Source organism: Condylura cristata, unplaced genomic scaffold (assembly GCF_000260355.1).
Source record: "Condylura cristata isolate star-nosed mole 26May11 unplaced genomic scaffold, ConCri1.0 scaffold00002, whole genome shotgun sequence".
Classification (NCBI taxonomy): Eukaryota; Metazoa; Chordata; class Mammalia; order Eulipotyphla; family Talpidae; genus Condylura; species Condylura cristata.
The window spans coordinates 56,900,989-56,917,675 of record NW_004567103.1 but is presented as its reverse complement, the minus strand read 5'-3'; the positions used below and the strand labels follow the sequence as shown (position 1 = coordinate 56,917,675).

The 16,687-nt window shown below is 38.0% G+C and overlaps 1 protein-coding gene across 1 annotated transcript in view; it reads left to right on the top strand.

Annotated features, from left to right (window-relative positions):
* The window catches only part of GPD2 (glycerol-3-phosphate dehydrogenase 2 (mitochondrial)), a 144,382-nt gene that overhangs the window by 38,553 nt on the left and 89,142 nt on the right, over positions 1-16,687 (top strand). Inside the window, exon 2 of the mRNA XM_004674642.2 lies at positions 376-485. Within this exon, the coding sequence (XP_004674699.1) occupies positions 384-485 (102 nt within the window). The 5' untranslated portion in view covers positions 376-383. The remainder of the gene's footprint in view (positions 1-375; positions 486-16,687) is intronic.

The following is a 16,687-nucleotide window of genomic DNA, read 5'->3' as shown; positions in this document are numbered from 1 at the left end:
TCCTTGTGTAGGGGCTTAGTGGTGGAACAAATCAGCTAGTATAGCGTGGTGTAGTTTTGTCAGATACACAATGACATTTTTTAATCATAGCTTTTTTTTTTGACTGTATTGTTTAAATACCCTCAGTTTTCTCCTAGTTTGCTTTTCATTTAAAGATCCTTTCAGAAGTTAAATTTTATACAATCAGTTCTCTTATCTGGGTTTTTTCTTTTCTTCTTTTTGTTTTAATAAGTTGTTTTTTGAATTGTGGTAGACAAAGTAGAATACCAGTAACTTTGTTTTCTTTTTTAGTTTGTTTCATAACCTCCACAGCCTCCTTTTACTATTAGATTGTTATCCAATAAAAAATCCCAATTAATTTTTTTTTCTTTGTAGGCTAAAAAATGGCATTTCAAAAGGCAGTGAAAGGATCTATTCTTGTTGGAGGAGGTGCTCTTGCAACTGTTCTCGGCCTCTCTCAGTTTGCTCATTACAGAAGGAAACAAGTAAGTAATTGCACATTGATTCTAATAAGAAATTTAGATTTGTTAAAGAAATGTATATGGGGCATGCACCTGCTGATGGATTTGTTTAGAAATTACTGTCTCAGCTTGATCTGAAAGACACAAATTTAGAATACTGCCTCCATGATCCTTGAGAACCATGTGCTTCTCATTTTTTATAAAGTAACTTTATCAGAAAGCATTACATTATTTAACCTCTGTTTTGGCTCTTTGGTTTTAAAAGACTGCTTCCTTTGGAAGTGCCAAGATTTGTTCTTTCAGCCTTTCTTTGTCTCATTCTTCCAAGTGTCTGGATGCCTTCTATGTTCTGCCAAAAGTTTGTCTTAGGAGAAGGCAGGCAACTGAGAAAGGAAATGGAAAAGAAAGAGCCTACACAATGACCAAAGTTTGAATCTTAGTTTTGTTTTTTAAAGGCTTGGTTTCTTATGTAGTATTACTTATACTGGGTGGAATTTTTTATGGGACAGAGACATGAAAATGAGGTTGTTAGGAAGCTTCCAAATAATTTAAAGTGTCTAGTTTATTCTCATTTTTTTGCTTTGCACTCTTTGCCTTCCCATAGTTCAAGTTGGTGCCAGGAAATGCTTTTGGTGAATGCTTTTTTCTTTTTAAGTCTCAAGTTGTTGGTAGCTACTTCAGTAATTAGATTGATATTGGGTTCCCTTGCTTCCCTGTCATTAGGGCATTTTGCAATACCAGCTGGGTGATGGCTATCGCATGCCATGATGGAGTTGATGGAATTTGGGAAGCTATTTGTAGTTTGGCTATGTGTGATCTACTTATTCTCCCATTTTTGTGAGAACCTTTAAGCCATGTGTTTTCATGTGCTACTATTGCTCTTTCTTTTTGCTACATGGAGGTGGAATTAAACTCATTGTTTGGAGTTCCATGCCCCAAATGAGAAAGCTCACTTGAAAAGCAGATATCAAGAAGAATCAATTTGCTGAATAAATTGATTAGCTGAGTAAAAACATACACACTCTCCTCCTTGTAAGTGCTCCTTCCTAAGGAAGGAGATACAGTATTAAATGAGTTGTGTTAGTCTTTTTTATTCTTAAATGTGTATTCTGTACTTATTAATTGACAAATTTGCTGATGAAACTCATCCTTACCCATTGCTCATGTATGTCCCATCATTTCTTTTTAAAATATTGTCTGGTTCTTTAAAAGTAAATGTGAGAAGATGATGCTTCTGCTGAGGCTGTTTCAGCAGCCTCAGCAGAAGCTCCATTTGAGAAGTGGACTTTAGAGGGTTAGATTACTTCTGCCATCTTTACCAGGGCTATCTGGAACGATACTGACAAATGCCAATGCCAAAGGTCACGATATCTAATATGATGAGTTGTTGCTAAATTTGTACATGGTTTATGTGTGTTAACCAAGTAAGCATGTTCTATTTCAGAGGTTATAGCTTAACTTTGCATCCAGGTTATCCTATTTCAATTAAAAAGTATTCTCTTTGCAGTTAATTTCATAGAAAAGTATAACCAAATGAAACTCCTGATCAATCGAATTAGGTATGAATTTTGGTTAGAGAAATCAAGACAAAACAAGGCGCATATTGAATCCTGGGACATTTTGTCTTTTTCTCCTTCTTAAGTTAGAGATCCTGGCTACCTTAATAGTCAAATGAAATAGATAACAGCAGTTTCAAGTCATTCATGATTTTTATTCGGCAAGTTCTTTGGAGAAAAATAACCACAAGCATATGTAATAAGACGTGCATCAGAGTGTGCATTTTTTTTTTAACGGTGATTCCTGGACCTTTAAACCACTGCCCTGAGCATATTTTGGGGTAGCAGGTGGGATGTAGCTGGGGAAATTGGCAAAAAAGAGAGGAGAAAGTGAGAATGGGAGGGGGAGAATAACTCACTTGAGCCATTGACTTAAAATGACCCCAGGTCTCAGCTGTCCTCTCTTGAAAATATCTGCCAGTCAGAGCCATTCTAGCAGCAGGGGATTTTCCTGACTTCAGTAGTCAAACACAATCTGGCCCCTGGTCCCCATTCTTTGGCAACATATTATAGATGCTGTTGCCTTAAATGTGATTGGGAATGCTCCATTTTACTACAGAATGACTCAAGATATTAACTTGTTGTACAGGTATATTTCCCTTCTGTGCGTTTATAGTTTTTCCAGTGATCTAAGATTATTTAAACTGATAAACAGTCCTCCTTTAAGAATAAATTAGTGTTGAAAGCCCTTTGTGACTTTAAGTTCAGACACACTCAGCTGGCATTCCTGCAGCTCTGTCTCCTGGCCCCTAACTTGTGCTCATTTGATATTCACAGTACAAAGCCTTCTTTATAAAGTACAGGCAGGGGATATAGTCTAGATATAAAGATTTCCTTTTATTTATTTATGCATACAAGAACTGTAGTATAGGCCAGAGGTGTGTGGTGAGGAGGCGAAGAGATTCACCAGAGACAGATTGGAGGCGAGTGGATTCACCAGAGACAGATTGGGGAGTGGAACAGGCAGATGTACTGAAATACAATGCTGAGGGGAGGAGGGAGTGAGGCAGGAGAGGCCCGCTGTGACTTATATCCCTGGCTGGGATTTAACTTGGTGCTGCAATAGCTGGTGATGTTTTCATGGTACTGAAATTTAATCCCTTGCACCACCAGGGAGGCCCCAGACATGTTGGTTTTAAAAGCTGGTCAACTGTTCAAGTGTTTTTGGTGATGAAATAGCACTATGTGTGTTTAGGTGCTAAGTCATTTCACAAAAACCCTTTGACTCTGCTCTAAGTCAAAAATAGCTTTGAATTGCAACAAAAGCTATTATATATACTTTTTTGATTAAACAGAAAACAATGAAATTGGCTAGATGCAATTCACTTACCTTTTGCTCAGTTGCTTGAATAAAAACTGTGATAGGTGAGGAAATGGAGATATTTGTGAAGTTGCTGGCATTTTCGGGGGCAAGTTGAGAACAATGGTTTTGACTTTATTCATAGTCTGACTTTTCCTCAGATAAACATGTTATTACCACCTCAAGTATGTTTTCCCATGGGAGTTAGTGTACTCTGTTGACCCAAGTGAAACCTAGGGAATTTTTAAATTTTGAGATAAGTAGGTCAAATTTAGAAGGATTGGGAATATCAGCCTAAGGAAAAAGCTCTTACTATTTTTGTCTTTTGGAGCTGGGGCAATCAAAATCTTCAGTTTAGTGAGGAAGCAGAAATGGGAAAGGAGAGAATGTTGTCTCCTTTTGACTGTGTCCAACTGCAGGGAAGGCTTACAAATAGCACCCACATTTCGCCCCTTTCAGTTATGCATGTAGGGTTATTTTGAGTGGTCTTTTGAGTGGTTTCCTATTCATTTCATTCCCCACCTCCTTTTACTTCCTCACCCACAGAGAAGTGACTAAGTTTCCACAAAGGCTTCTTGAGTTTTTCTCTTCTAAAGACCAGCCCTATGCCAGTGAACAGGAGACTGAGTAGTGGATCATCCTATACTGGCTGAAATTCTGGCAGGGGGCCAGCAATCCCCACCTACGTGGTGCTGTACAGATTTTCGAGAACAAGCTATTTGCCATTCACCTTTTTTTTTTTTTTAAAATTTATTTATTTATTCATACAGAACTGGGGTACAGGCCAGAGATGCGGAGGGTGAGAGGATTCACCAGAGACAGAGTGGGGTGCAGAACAGGCAGATCGACGAAGTACACTGCTGAGGGGAGCAGCAGGCGGGTCAGGAGAGGTCTGCCACGCCATGTGGAATCCTCAGGGGCAGGTGGGGATTGAACTCATGTGGAAGTGGCTTAAGCTTCTTAGTGCTGTGCTTTAACCCGCTGCGCCACCAGGGAGGGCCGCCATTCACCTTTTAATATAGTTCTCTTCAAACTTTCAACTGAAATGGACCAAAAGATTCCTTAGTATCCAGTGAAAGGAAGTGACATTTCGTGGGAGACTCCTTTTCTGATTATAAGCTGGTGAGAGTGTGGAGTAAAGGAAGAGGGTGTTTAAGAGGAGAGAACATTTTGAGGACTTTCAGAATGTGTAAACCTTAATGACGAGCAGAAGTGGAAAGGGTGACCTTCCATGGAGGCTGCATGAGTCTTCCTCAGGTGGCTAGAGAGCTTGTGGGCCGGTGGCAGGAACAGGGAGAGCAGAGATTTAACCCAGGGCTGCTCAGGCTCTTGGCTGTTCATTACAGACCAAGAACTGCTTTAGGAACTTTGTTATTATTTTGCTTCAACATTTATTTTGTCTGTCGTTGGTCCTAACTGGAAACTTTGGTGTGGTGTGATGGGTTTTGTAACCTACCCAGTGGTGTGGTTGATGTAATAAGTACCTTTTTAGATCTGAGGGGGGCCTCTCACGTAACATAGGGTAGTTTGTTCCTTCCATTACCCATTCTGAAGGTGTAGCGGGTGCTGTGAGCCTACTCTGAGATGACGCCTGAGAACTGGTTGAAAGACCGGATGTAAGAGGTTTTTCTTTTTTTCTTGCACTACACATAGGCAATGAATGGGCTTCCAGGAATTAGGGGCTCTTTTCAGTGTGAAAAGTGATGATACTAGAATGAGGGAGTTGACCGTTTCTTAGATTGATGCTATATTTGTGAGCAACTTAATGAAAAGGACCTAGAGCATGGTATTTGGAGCAGTCTTTGCAAATCGCTTGCAGCCTATATGATTATGGGCAGTTTTCTTGAATTCTCTATGTCTCATTTCCCCCCGTGTGTAAAATGGGGAGAACAGATTGTTGAAGAGCATTAAAGTCTATAAGTGTTTCTGGGACATAGAAAGATTTCAAAAAGTGTTAACTATTTTTAGATTCACAGAGGAAATAGATAAAAAGCAGTTACTTTTAGTAGGAAACGTGCTCTTGTCATTGGAGACCCTTGCATTCAGGGCTACCTTACCCTGGTAAGATGGTGAGATTAGCAGCAAATTGTATGTTCTTTATCTGAGGCTGTAGGAGATGGTTAGAAAAAGAAAAGGGCAAAAGTTTTCTCTTGCTTTGGTTCCTGATTTGAAAGTTAGTCACAAACAAGATGTACAGCCCCAGTCATTGATTTGAGCCCCTTTCCTGTTCTCAGTTATGCATCTTTTGAAGTTACTGCTCTTTCTTTTTCTCTCTAGATATATAGGAGTAGGTCTGACTTAAATATATGGCTGATATGCTCTTAAAAGTTTTATGAATAGAGTCTTTTGATAGGTGAATATGTAGTACAGTGTTAATTATTAGAATTCTATAATGAAATATTAAAAAGCAAGCTATTTGAAAGAAAACCTTAAGTTTTTTTCTGTTACACGAGAATCATGAATCCATATTTTACTTTAACTTAAGTGAAGTGCAGTTTCACTTAGTCTTTTGCAAAGTCAATGGGCAGTAGCTTTTGTTAATGGCAGGATCTCCATGCTTTACAAAATAGCCTCTCTCTGTGATTGCAACTCACTGAACTGTGAGTAGCTTACTAAATACTACAATTCACTTCGCTATATATCTTAATTAAAGAACATAAAAATTAATAGTGGTGAGGTGTTTGGCGAACTGAGTTATAGGTAAGTCTGAACTCCTTTGTTATTGTCATCAAAACAGGAGGAAAAGTACTTATGCTAATGAGAGGCAAAGTGGTATATGAATAATTAAAATGCACAAGAATTTTGAGAACATTGTTATAATTCATAGTTTCTGTATCTTCCCTCTTAATACATTAATTGTAGGAGATTCTAATTAAGTAGAGTCTTTTGATTGGTAGCAGTGGCTACCAATGGCTCAAAATGCAAAAGAAAAGATTGGAGAAACAGAAAAAAAAAAACAAAACAATAATTATCTCTAGTCAAACTAAGAGATATTTTTGGGTTTATTAATCACTACTCAAATGAAAAAGATATTTAGCTTCCTGGATTCATCTGTTATTCAAATGTTGATTGGTTTTGGGGAGCCTATTATTGTGCACAGGTTACAAAAGTTTTCAGAGCTCTAACTTCTTCATAAGACAAGGATATTCTCACAATAACCACAGACTTTCTCCCCAGGTCAAGCACTATCATATATACAAGTCTATGATCACAGCATCTGCTATGACACATAGCAGAATTTTACTGTCTGAAATTTACTATTTATTTCCCTTCCATGACATAAGAAACAAAAATGTGAAACAGAGACAATAAGAAAGATACAACACCAAAATTCTTTTTTTTTTAGAATAATATTTCATTTTTACATCATTTTTTTGCTTTTTTCCATCTCAGTTGTAATCCCTGTGGGCTTCCCATCACCAAATCACCTTGTGCAATCACCGTAGTCCAGTGTACTTCTCCTCCCCCACTGTTTTTGATCCCATTCCCCACTTCCCCTTGTAAAATGTCTCTGGTATATAGCTGTTCATTATTATTCCCCCCCCCCACCTTGGTCCTTTATACTCCTACTATGAGTGAAACTATCCAGTATTTTTCTTTTTCTTTCTGGCTTATTTCAGTGAGCATGATCCCTTGCAGCTCCATCCATGTTGCTGCAAAAGGCATGAGTTTATCTTTTTGATTGCTGAGTAATATTCCATTGTGTATATGTACCACATCTTTTTAATCCAGTCATCTACTTTTGGGCATTTGGGTTGATTCTCTGTCTTTCCTAACATAAATAAAGTAGCAATAAACATGGGAGTGCACGTATCTTTTTGAATCAGTGTTTTTGTGTCTTTTGGGTAGATACCTAGGAGTGGGATTGCTGGGTCAGATGGAAGCTTCATTGGATAATACCTAGGAGTAGGATTGCTGGGTCATATGGAAGCAGTTCAAGAAACCTCCCAGCAGTTTTCCATAGGGGTTGTACTAGTTTACATTCCCACCAGCAGTGCAGGAGAATTCCTTTTCCTCCACATCCTCACCAATATTTACAACACCAGAATTCTTTAATGGAGTTCTTACCTACAGTGTTGTTTATATTTATTCCTGGACAGAGAAACTAAGAGGTTAGAGACATTTGAAGTGCAAATGAATATCATCAAAGAGAAATCAAAATTATAAAACCAAATGCTGGAGAGAGAGTAACAAAACTCTCTCTTTGTGGTGGGAAGGAAAAGTGATAGAGAAAATGAGACCCAGCAATTTGTTCATTGATATTTATTCAGAGGAGCACAAATTTATGTTTATACCAGCATTATTCATGATTACCAAAAGTTGGAAGTAATCAAGAATTCATCCAGATGATCAGTTGAATAAACTGGTACATCAGACAGTGGAATATTATTGAGCACTAAAACCATCTGTCAAGCCATGAAGAGATACAGAAGAAGCTAATGCCACTATATGGCATTCTGGATAAGATAAAGCTATGGAGACAGCCAAAAGATTAGTGGTTATCAGGTTTGGGGATTGGAGGTTAGGGGCTAATAGAGCATAGAGGGTTTTAGGGCAGTGAAAAGAAGTCTGTATGATATTAAAATAGTGGATATGTTTCATTATCTATTTGTCCAAGCCCCTAGTATATACAACACCAATAATGAACCCTAATGTAAACTGGACTTTGGATTTATGTGTCAGTGTAGGTTTGTCTTTGATAAAAAAGTGCCATGATTGTGAGTAATGTTGATAATGTGTGTGGGCAGGGAGTACACTTGAGACCTTTCTTCTAATCCTTAACATGTTCTAAGAATATAGAGTCTTAAAGTGTCCTAAGAATATAGAGCATTTAAAACATCATTTGAGAAAAATTAAATTATAAAAATTCCATTTAAGCATTGCTTTGCAATAGTGTCTTTGATACAGCAATTTAGTTTTTGAATGCCCTTAGTATTATTAAGAATTTAACTATTGAAACATTCTGTCTGTTCCTAAACTAAGGACTGTCTGTGGATTTAAAATCATTATATATCATCCTGAGCAATGATGTCGCTGAAATTAACATGTGGCGTGCTTGCTTTATGTTTACCAGGTTGCTTATAACTTTGTGAGTCAATTCAGGCTACCAGACTTGTTTATTCTCTCTGAGTAATTTATCTTCCATCTCCTGAGGCATGTTTGTTTCATAGTTTCATAAACAGCATTTCTTCTAAAAAAATCTTAGGAAGTGCTAGAACATCAACTGTTCTTAAACAGTCTTCATTTTTGTTGATTTCAGTGTTTAGGTGGGAGCTATAGTGTTAAATACCACATGACGAATGTAGATGAAGGTGGAGAGGCAAGTTGTTGAAAATAGGCTTTTGGTTCCATCTGCTTGCTTAAAGAGACATCAACATCAGCATTATGTCAGATATGAAGGTAGAAATGTCTTTGCACCATGTTTTGGAGAGGCTTGCATTTGATGACCTGTCCTTTTGGAACTTTATCTGTAAGGATTTAATTTTCTATAAATGATAGGACCATGCCCATCAGTGGAGGGACCACACCCCCCCAGTTGTGAATCTTGAGATGTAAAGATATACTATCTCAGAGTTGTGTATTAATTGGGATAAAGTAACTGGTGTAATAAATAACTCTGAAAGCTCAATGGGTTATCACAATGAAGGTTTATGTTTTGTTCACATTATAATTTAATGTGAATATCCAATTTCTGCCATCATTCAGGGACCTATGTCAGATTTTGCTGACCCACTGGATCACTTCCAGCCGACTTGTAAGGACGGTGGGAAATGTAACACAGCAGTGGTCTCTGGAAGAAAAGAAAATGTTTGTTCAGCCATTACAACTGTGCCCTACATTAGTTTCTAATCTAGTTGACAAGCAAGCTATATTTCTTTGATGAGAATTTTATTGTTAGAATTTATGCCAAAGATATCACTTGCTTCTCTTGTCTAGTACCCTGTACATAAATTCCTAGAAGAAGTGTTTTTCTCCTAAAAATATACCTAAATATGTTGGAGCTGGGTCTGATAGCTAAAGCTTGATGATTCTGAGTGCAATTTTCCATAAGGCCAATTGAAACTATTCTTTACTACTTTATGTGGTTAACTGTTTCTACAGAGGCAGGGTTCATCAAAGCACTGAAATTATGCAGACAGAGCTGGAAATGTTCTTTGAAGAGCATCCTATCATCTTCCTTATAATTTTGGTTTATATTTAACACTTAGTTCCCAAAGTGGGGCCATGGCAATATCTTTGAGTTTTAACTCACATCAGGCCTTCGAGGAGTTTGCGATGCTATTTTATTGCTGGCATACAAAATTATTGAGGTTAACTGTACTGCTATAGGTCACATAGTGAGTCAACGACAGAGCTATGATTAGCCTTGACAGCTGGTGAGCTTCTAGGCTGTTGCTAACTGAGCAACATTGACATTCATTTTGATTTGACTTTGCATTTCATTTTCAACTATTTATTCATTTTAAGGCTCTTTAAGAAACTTTTTTAGGAATATTGTGGGACTGAGGAAATTATAAATGCTCTGGGGAGGGTCCTTTAGCTTCCTTTCCCTCACCTTCCAGTTTAATAGTTAAATTATTTTTATGTTAAGAAGACTTCCTTTAGGTACAGTTTGCAAACTGGAAAGAAAGGTTTTAAGATAAGTTAGGCAAAGTTAATTTTACAACTTGTGACTTTTCAATAAAGAATTTCTAATACCTGATTATGTGAGTACATGTGAGAAAACTTACAAAAATGTGTTTATTTGACAAAACAATTCAGAAAAATGAAAAGTATGTTTCTCAAATTTGACCCAGAACCATTCTGAACAAAAGGGTAAGATGTAGCCACCAGCCATCTGCATTTGAAATAGTGGAAAAATGGTCATTTGACTCATTGGGTCAGCATTTTATTCACTTGAAAGAGATGTGGGAAGAGAGAACTTTCAGTTCTGTTTCTACTTCCAGATGTATGCTTTAAGGAGACTTTTTTTTTTTAAAAAAGATTTATTTATGCATACAGAACAGAGGTACAGGGGCGGTGAGAGGATTTACTAGAGACAGAGCGGGGAACAGAACCTGCAGATTGACGAAGTACACTGCTGAGGGGAGCAGCAGGCCAGCCAGGAGAGATCTGCTGCGCCGTGTGGATCATCTCCGGGGAGGGGATCTAATTCATGTTGAAGTGGCTTTAGCTTCTTAGTGCTGTGCTTTAACCCGCTGTGCCAACAGGGAGGGTCCATTACAGAGACTTTTAAGGGAAAGTGCTGCTTTGTGGAAACTTGGTTATCAGCTTGACTGCCGAGCATGGCTGATGATGGGCACATTCCCTAGGGCTTGGGTAACATGGAATGCCATCAGCAAATCCTTGAATGTTTGTGCCAGAGAGGTTGGGAAACCTTGGGGTCCAGGCATTATGCACATATAGGCAAAGATAACCTAGCAAAGCTGAAGACACGTGTTTTGGAGTAAAACTTGGCATAAGTTCTGATTCTCTCAGTTACTTGCCCAAGAAATAGCTTAATCCAGCTTCCTCACTGGTCAAAGGATCCCTGCTTCTGTGATAATTGGATTGTGATACCTAAAGGAGCTAACAAGGAGCATATGCGCTGTTAGCAACAAGGCAAGTGATTGTTCTGTCTCTTCTTCCTTCTCCTCCATCTCTGACCCCAGACTTCTCCAGATACTCTAATTTTCAGCATGATCTTGGAATTGAAGAGCATTATTAAGGTTAGAGTCTTTCAAATACATATTTGAGGTTTTAAAATATTTAGTTGAAAGCCATTAAAATATTACTCAAACCTCAGATCGTGTTGTCAATGATGACAATAATGATGAGAGTTTATTGGAAGTAGGTTCAGGCAGAATCAAAGGGTTTTCCCCAGTTTTCAACTACAAAACAGTTTTGTATTTAATAGGTTTAGATATATTATGCTCAGTATTAAAAGAACTGTGAGTTCTCAAGGGAATCACAACCACTTAAAGCACCTTCAACGTAAATTAGAGCTGTCGTCTGAGTGATTCCAGAAGGATGGCTCTTGTTGTTTTCTCCTTGCCGTTCCCCAGTGGAGAAGACAGTTAACCCATTGCATCTCTTCCTATAGAATCATCATCAGTTCCTCACCCAGTTTGTTAACATTAAGAAATGTTGCTTACTGTTATGTAAGCACAAAAATCAAATCATGTTTAGAATCACAAGGAGACTGAGGAGGTGAAGGCCATTAAAACTTCTTAAGATTCACTGTAAGGAGTTTTGCATTTTCCTTCCTGGAAGATACAAATACAGTTAGTCTTCTTTAGTGACAACAAAATGTGAAGCACTTCCTCTTAAATCTAATGTTTCCATTATCAATATGTGATTGAATCACAAGGAGAGATCGAGAGTGGTAGTTTGCAGTATGAAGTGATTTGCATGAAACCCTGCTTCATACTCCAATTATTACTGTACATGATTACAGGACAACCTGCTTGTTAATTGCCTGTGGTCTTTAAATATGCACTTCTTCAGAAATAGACACTAATTATTAGATCTTGTTTTCAGTCTCACCCGAAGTTGCAAATGTCTAAGGTGTTTTTTTTTTTTTTTTAATTTGCAAGTCTAATGGTGCACAGATATAGTAAAACCTGGTCTCATTCTGCATCTTGCTCAGGGTCTGTTCTCTGGGATGAAAACTCCACACTCATGAACTTGGCCTTGAGTTTTATGTAGGTGTTCAATATGCCAGTTTGTTGGGGGAAAAAAAAAACAACAACTTATTAGAATGCTTGTAGGAATTTTGTTTTTATGTAAAGGAAAATTTGCACAGAAACAGAAAATAAACCTGCTTTCCCACAGCTCATCTACAAGGAAATAAAAAACATCAAAACAATGTTAAATGTTAGTTATTCTCCTAATTTAACCAAAATAAGAGTATTTTGCTTGGGTGCTATGGTTTTGAATTGTACTGGGGAAAAAAATATCAATTTGCTTTGGGTTTCAGGCTTTTCTTTCTTCTGTCAGTGGTGACTAGGTGATCAACCCTAATATGGTAGTGATGGTTGCCCAGTCTTTAGGCCAGATTGGCAAATCTTTATTCTTGCAGGAGGCAGACTGGTATGGGAAAAGGTGAAGCCAGGGACTGGGATTGCTGAGTTAATAAGAACTTCAAGCCTTGTGTAATGGCAGCAGCTGCTATTCTGTTTCTACTGATTTACCTCAGATAGAAATCTGAATTTTTATGTGAAATACAAAATTTTTAAATGTTGGATGAAGAGCTCATGTTTTTAAGAAAGGTTGTGTACATACCAAAGGAAAGTGGCAGTATGAGTTCTGATTTTAGTGCATGCTGGTCCTGCTTCCTTTCCTGTGCCTGTCGTTTGATGCTTGGTGGTCTCTCCTGAGTCGACTGGCTGTCGTTCACAGTGAACCTACTCAGGTCTGGATTAGGGGTGTCTCTTGTAGCCTTTCTTTCATTTTAAGTTCATTCATTAGGTAATAATGAACTGTTTTGTCCCCTTTATGGAATCCTCAAGGGCCTCGAGATACATACTAATTACATAGGTGATGGTGGTGAGGGGTCTCTAGGACCCATGAAAGTTTTGGTTTCACAGGTGATTTTTAGGGCATCCAAGCTCAGTCAAAAAAATCTCCCAAAATCTCCAGCTCAGTCTTAATGGAGCTATTTTCTAGATTCTTGTCTAATCAGAGGGCCTTACAGAGGGGGAGAAAAGGGTAGATCTGGGCTTACAGGGAGTACAGAGACCTCTTTTCTTAAAGCATGCTGTTACTTCCCACTACTGGTTCTTTTTTTTTTTCCCTGGCTGCTTTTTCTTCTTTATTTTCCTTTCAATTAACATATTCTAGGGAAGGTAGAGTGCAGATGTGTTTTTGGTACTCAAAGCCATATGAAGCCAAAATGAGTCTTTTCTCTCGTTATAATTATAAGTAGGGCCTTAGGCTATGTTTACTGCCTCTAAAATAAACTTGGTGCTTAGCTTCTCAGTTGCAACACTCTCCAGCTTTTATGAAAAAATAAACAAAAATAAAATGTTATTTTAAATGTAGTGTTAGAAATTAAATTGTCCTCAATAGTGCTGTATATTAAAAGACAAAATTTGGAGGGGCTATAGGATTGTTCAGGAAAACCTCCCGATAAAACAGTATTAAAGAAACAATCATTAAATATTGGACATCGGGTGATAGCTCATCCTATTGTAACTATTTAGTCTATATTTTCCCAGTTATTTGTGGAATATAACTTGAGCAGTATGGAGTAGCAGTGTGAGGCAGCCTCTGTTGCTGAACTGTTGTAGGTCTGATTCCCAGCTTTCCCATACCCTAGTTGGGCAGCCATGAGTCACTTAATTTCTCTGTGCCTCAGTTACTCATTCTGTAAAATGGGAACCACAAGAGTAATTAACTCAGGGTTACTGTGAGACTTAACTGAGTGGAAAAAAAGCCAAACCTTCACAATAGAGCCTGGCACATTACTGCTTTCCATGTTCTTGTGCTTATTTTTTAAAGTCAAGTTTATTAGGGTATAACTAACATGTGGTATAACTTTATCCTTTCTAATAGACAGTTCTATGATTTTTGACAGGTGCATACAAATCATGTAGTCACCACTACAATCAAGTTATCAGAAGTTTTTTTTTCCTTAAAAATTCTCTCATGCTCTTTGGAGTCAGCTCACTCCCTTCCCCACTCTTTCGAGACACTGCCAGTCACTCTTCTGTTTCTGATTCTGTATATTTCCTTTACAGAGATCACATAAATAGTCATATCAATTAGGCTCTGAGTTGAGCATTTCTCACATAGCATAGGGATTGTGGAAACCTTTTCTTGAAAGGGTCAAGTAGTAAGTGTTTTAGACTTGCAGGCTATATAGTCTCTGTTGTGACTGCTTAATTCTGCTGTTGCAATCTGCTGTTGCACACATGAATGGCTGGGTGTAACTGAATTCCAATAAAATTTTGTCTTTTAAAACAGGCAGTAGTTGAAATTGAGTGGTGCACCATGATTTATTTATGTTGTCACTGTCTTCTCAGTGGATTTGTGCCTTTATTGTCAGTTTTAACCCATTACACAGATGTACCACCATTTGTTTAGACATTCAGCCACTGAAGAATCATTGAGTCTTTCCTAAAAATTATGAACAAATAGGTTCATATCTATAGGTTTTGTGAATACAGGTGATTTCACCCAAGCAATTACATAGGAGGGGGAAATCACTGGGTTGTATGGTTAGTGTACCTTTATAGGACAGTCCCAAACTGTTTTCTAAAATGGCTATATCATTTATTTATTTATTTATTTATTTGTACATACAGAACTGGGGTTCAGGCCAGAGGCTTAGGGGCGGTGAGAGGCTTCACCAGAGACAAAGTGGGGAGCAGAACAGGCAGATCTACAAAGTACACTGCTGAGGGGAGCAGCAGGCGAGCCAGGAGAGGTCTGCCACACCATGTGGTCACCTCCCGGGCAGGCGGGAATCGAACTCATGCGGAAGTGGCGTTAGCTTCTTAGTGCAGTGCTTTCACCCGCTGCACCACCAGGGAGGGCCTAAAATGGCTATATCATTTTGCACTTCCACCAGCAATATAAGAAAATTTCAGATCTGCTGTTTTCTTACCAGTACTTTATATTCTCCAGTTTTGGTTATACTTAAGTGACTCCAAAAGATTAAGAAGGAGCTTTGAAACAAGAATAAAAATGCTTACCTTTTGCCTAAATTAAGTTGAAAATCTTGAAGAGTTGTCCAGAGGAAAATGACGTTAATTGGGTTTTAAAATGATTGATTACCTTAGATGCAGTGTACAGAATGACTCAGAAGGAGGCATGGGCAAATGTGATAAGACCTATAGGAAAATGTCATGACAGTACAGGGGAAACGAGACATTTGAAGTATGGTATGTGGTAATGAAGATCCAGTGATTAGATATGAGGAGTTTTTAGGATGTGGAATTGGTAGAACTTAGAAATTGATCATCTATGATCCTTAAGAGAGTGACACAAACAACTAGATATTTAATGTACCTTTACCAAGATGAGGAAGTTTGACAAGGGGAAGGCTTAGGGGAACGAGGCCATTAGTTCAAGTTTGAGATATAAGTGAGACATGCACATGGAGGTCCAGGTAGGTAGTTTGATATTTGGGTTCTGGGGTATTCCGTAGGAAAATTGGAACGCCTTTGTGGTATAAGTGATAATCCAATGAACTGTGGTGGAGTATTATTGGGGCTTTGGTGGTGGATGTGATGGGAACATATGTTTGTAGAGATATGAACCTATACCCAGAAATCATATATGGTGTTGTAGACCAACATTACCTCAATTAACATACAAAAATGTAAGACAAGTTAAAGAATTACTTTAAAAAATATATTTGATGATGGGGGTAGATATGAGAGAGAACTTTTAATGATCTGAGAGGAGTGTATAAGATAGAGTCATGAAGAACCTCAGTGTTTCATGTTGAGGACTTTAAGGAAAGTCCTAGTTAAAAGAGGCTGTAAAAAAGGGGGTCTTTAGGAGGTGAGATGGGTGGAGACAGAGACAGAGATAATAAGAATCAGTTTATTAAGTTGGTTAACCTCCCAGATGCTGAAGTAAGTGAACATCAGTTGTGTGGTATAACAACTAAAAAGAAGGTTACAAAGCTCGTTGCATTTAGCAGCAGAGTGGACCTTAGTCAGGGTTGATGTGGTGGGGTGTGAAAATCCAGTTTAAAGTGAGTTGAGGAGTAAGTAGGAGGTGAGGTAGTAGAAAAAGCAAGGACATACAGTTCTTTCAAGAATTTTTAGAATGGTGGTTAGAAAGATGTGTGAGGTGTTTTTTATTGTTGAGGTAAGTTAAGGTTCTTAAAAGGAAGAGGCAGGGCATTAAGAAAGGAGAAATCGTGTGATCAGTGAGAGATCCACAAGGCATGAAATTCATTTGTCATATCAAGCATATTTGCTGATAAAGAGTTAGATATTTATAATTATGGCCTGTTAGCAGAGTAAAATAGGGGGCTTTTGGTATTAACAAGTTTTAATGAGTTATATTATAATACAGTTCTTAAATTTATTTCTTAAGTATTTCTAGAAAACTTACCAAGTAGAAATGTCAACAAAATTCTTCTGATGTGTGAAAACGCTCTCACAGTTTAGTTACTTGTCAAGCTCTTGTCCAAGTCCTACCCATCTGTCATGGTCCAATTGAAACCCTCAAAGGAAAGACTCTCCTTCCCACTTCTTTATGGTCATTGCCTGGTGCTTCCCTCCTCTATTTTCTTCTCTCTGTATACTTGTTATAGATTGTTTGCGCATGATCCATTGTAAGGAGCAATTTGGCTTACTTTTTAGTAAAAATTAAAAGTCATTTATCAGGCCCTACCTGGTGGCACAACAGGTTAGGATGTAGCACTGTAA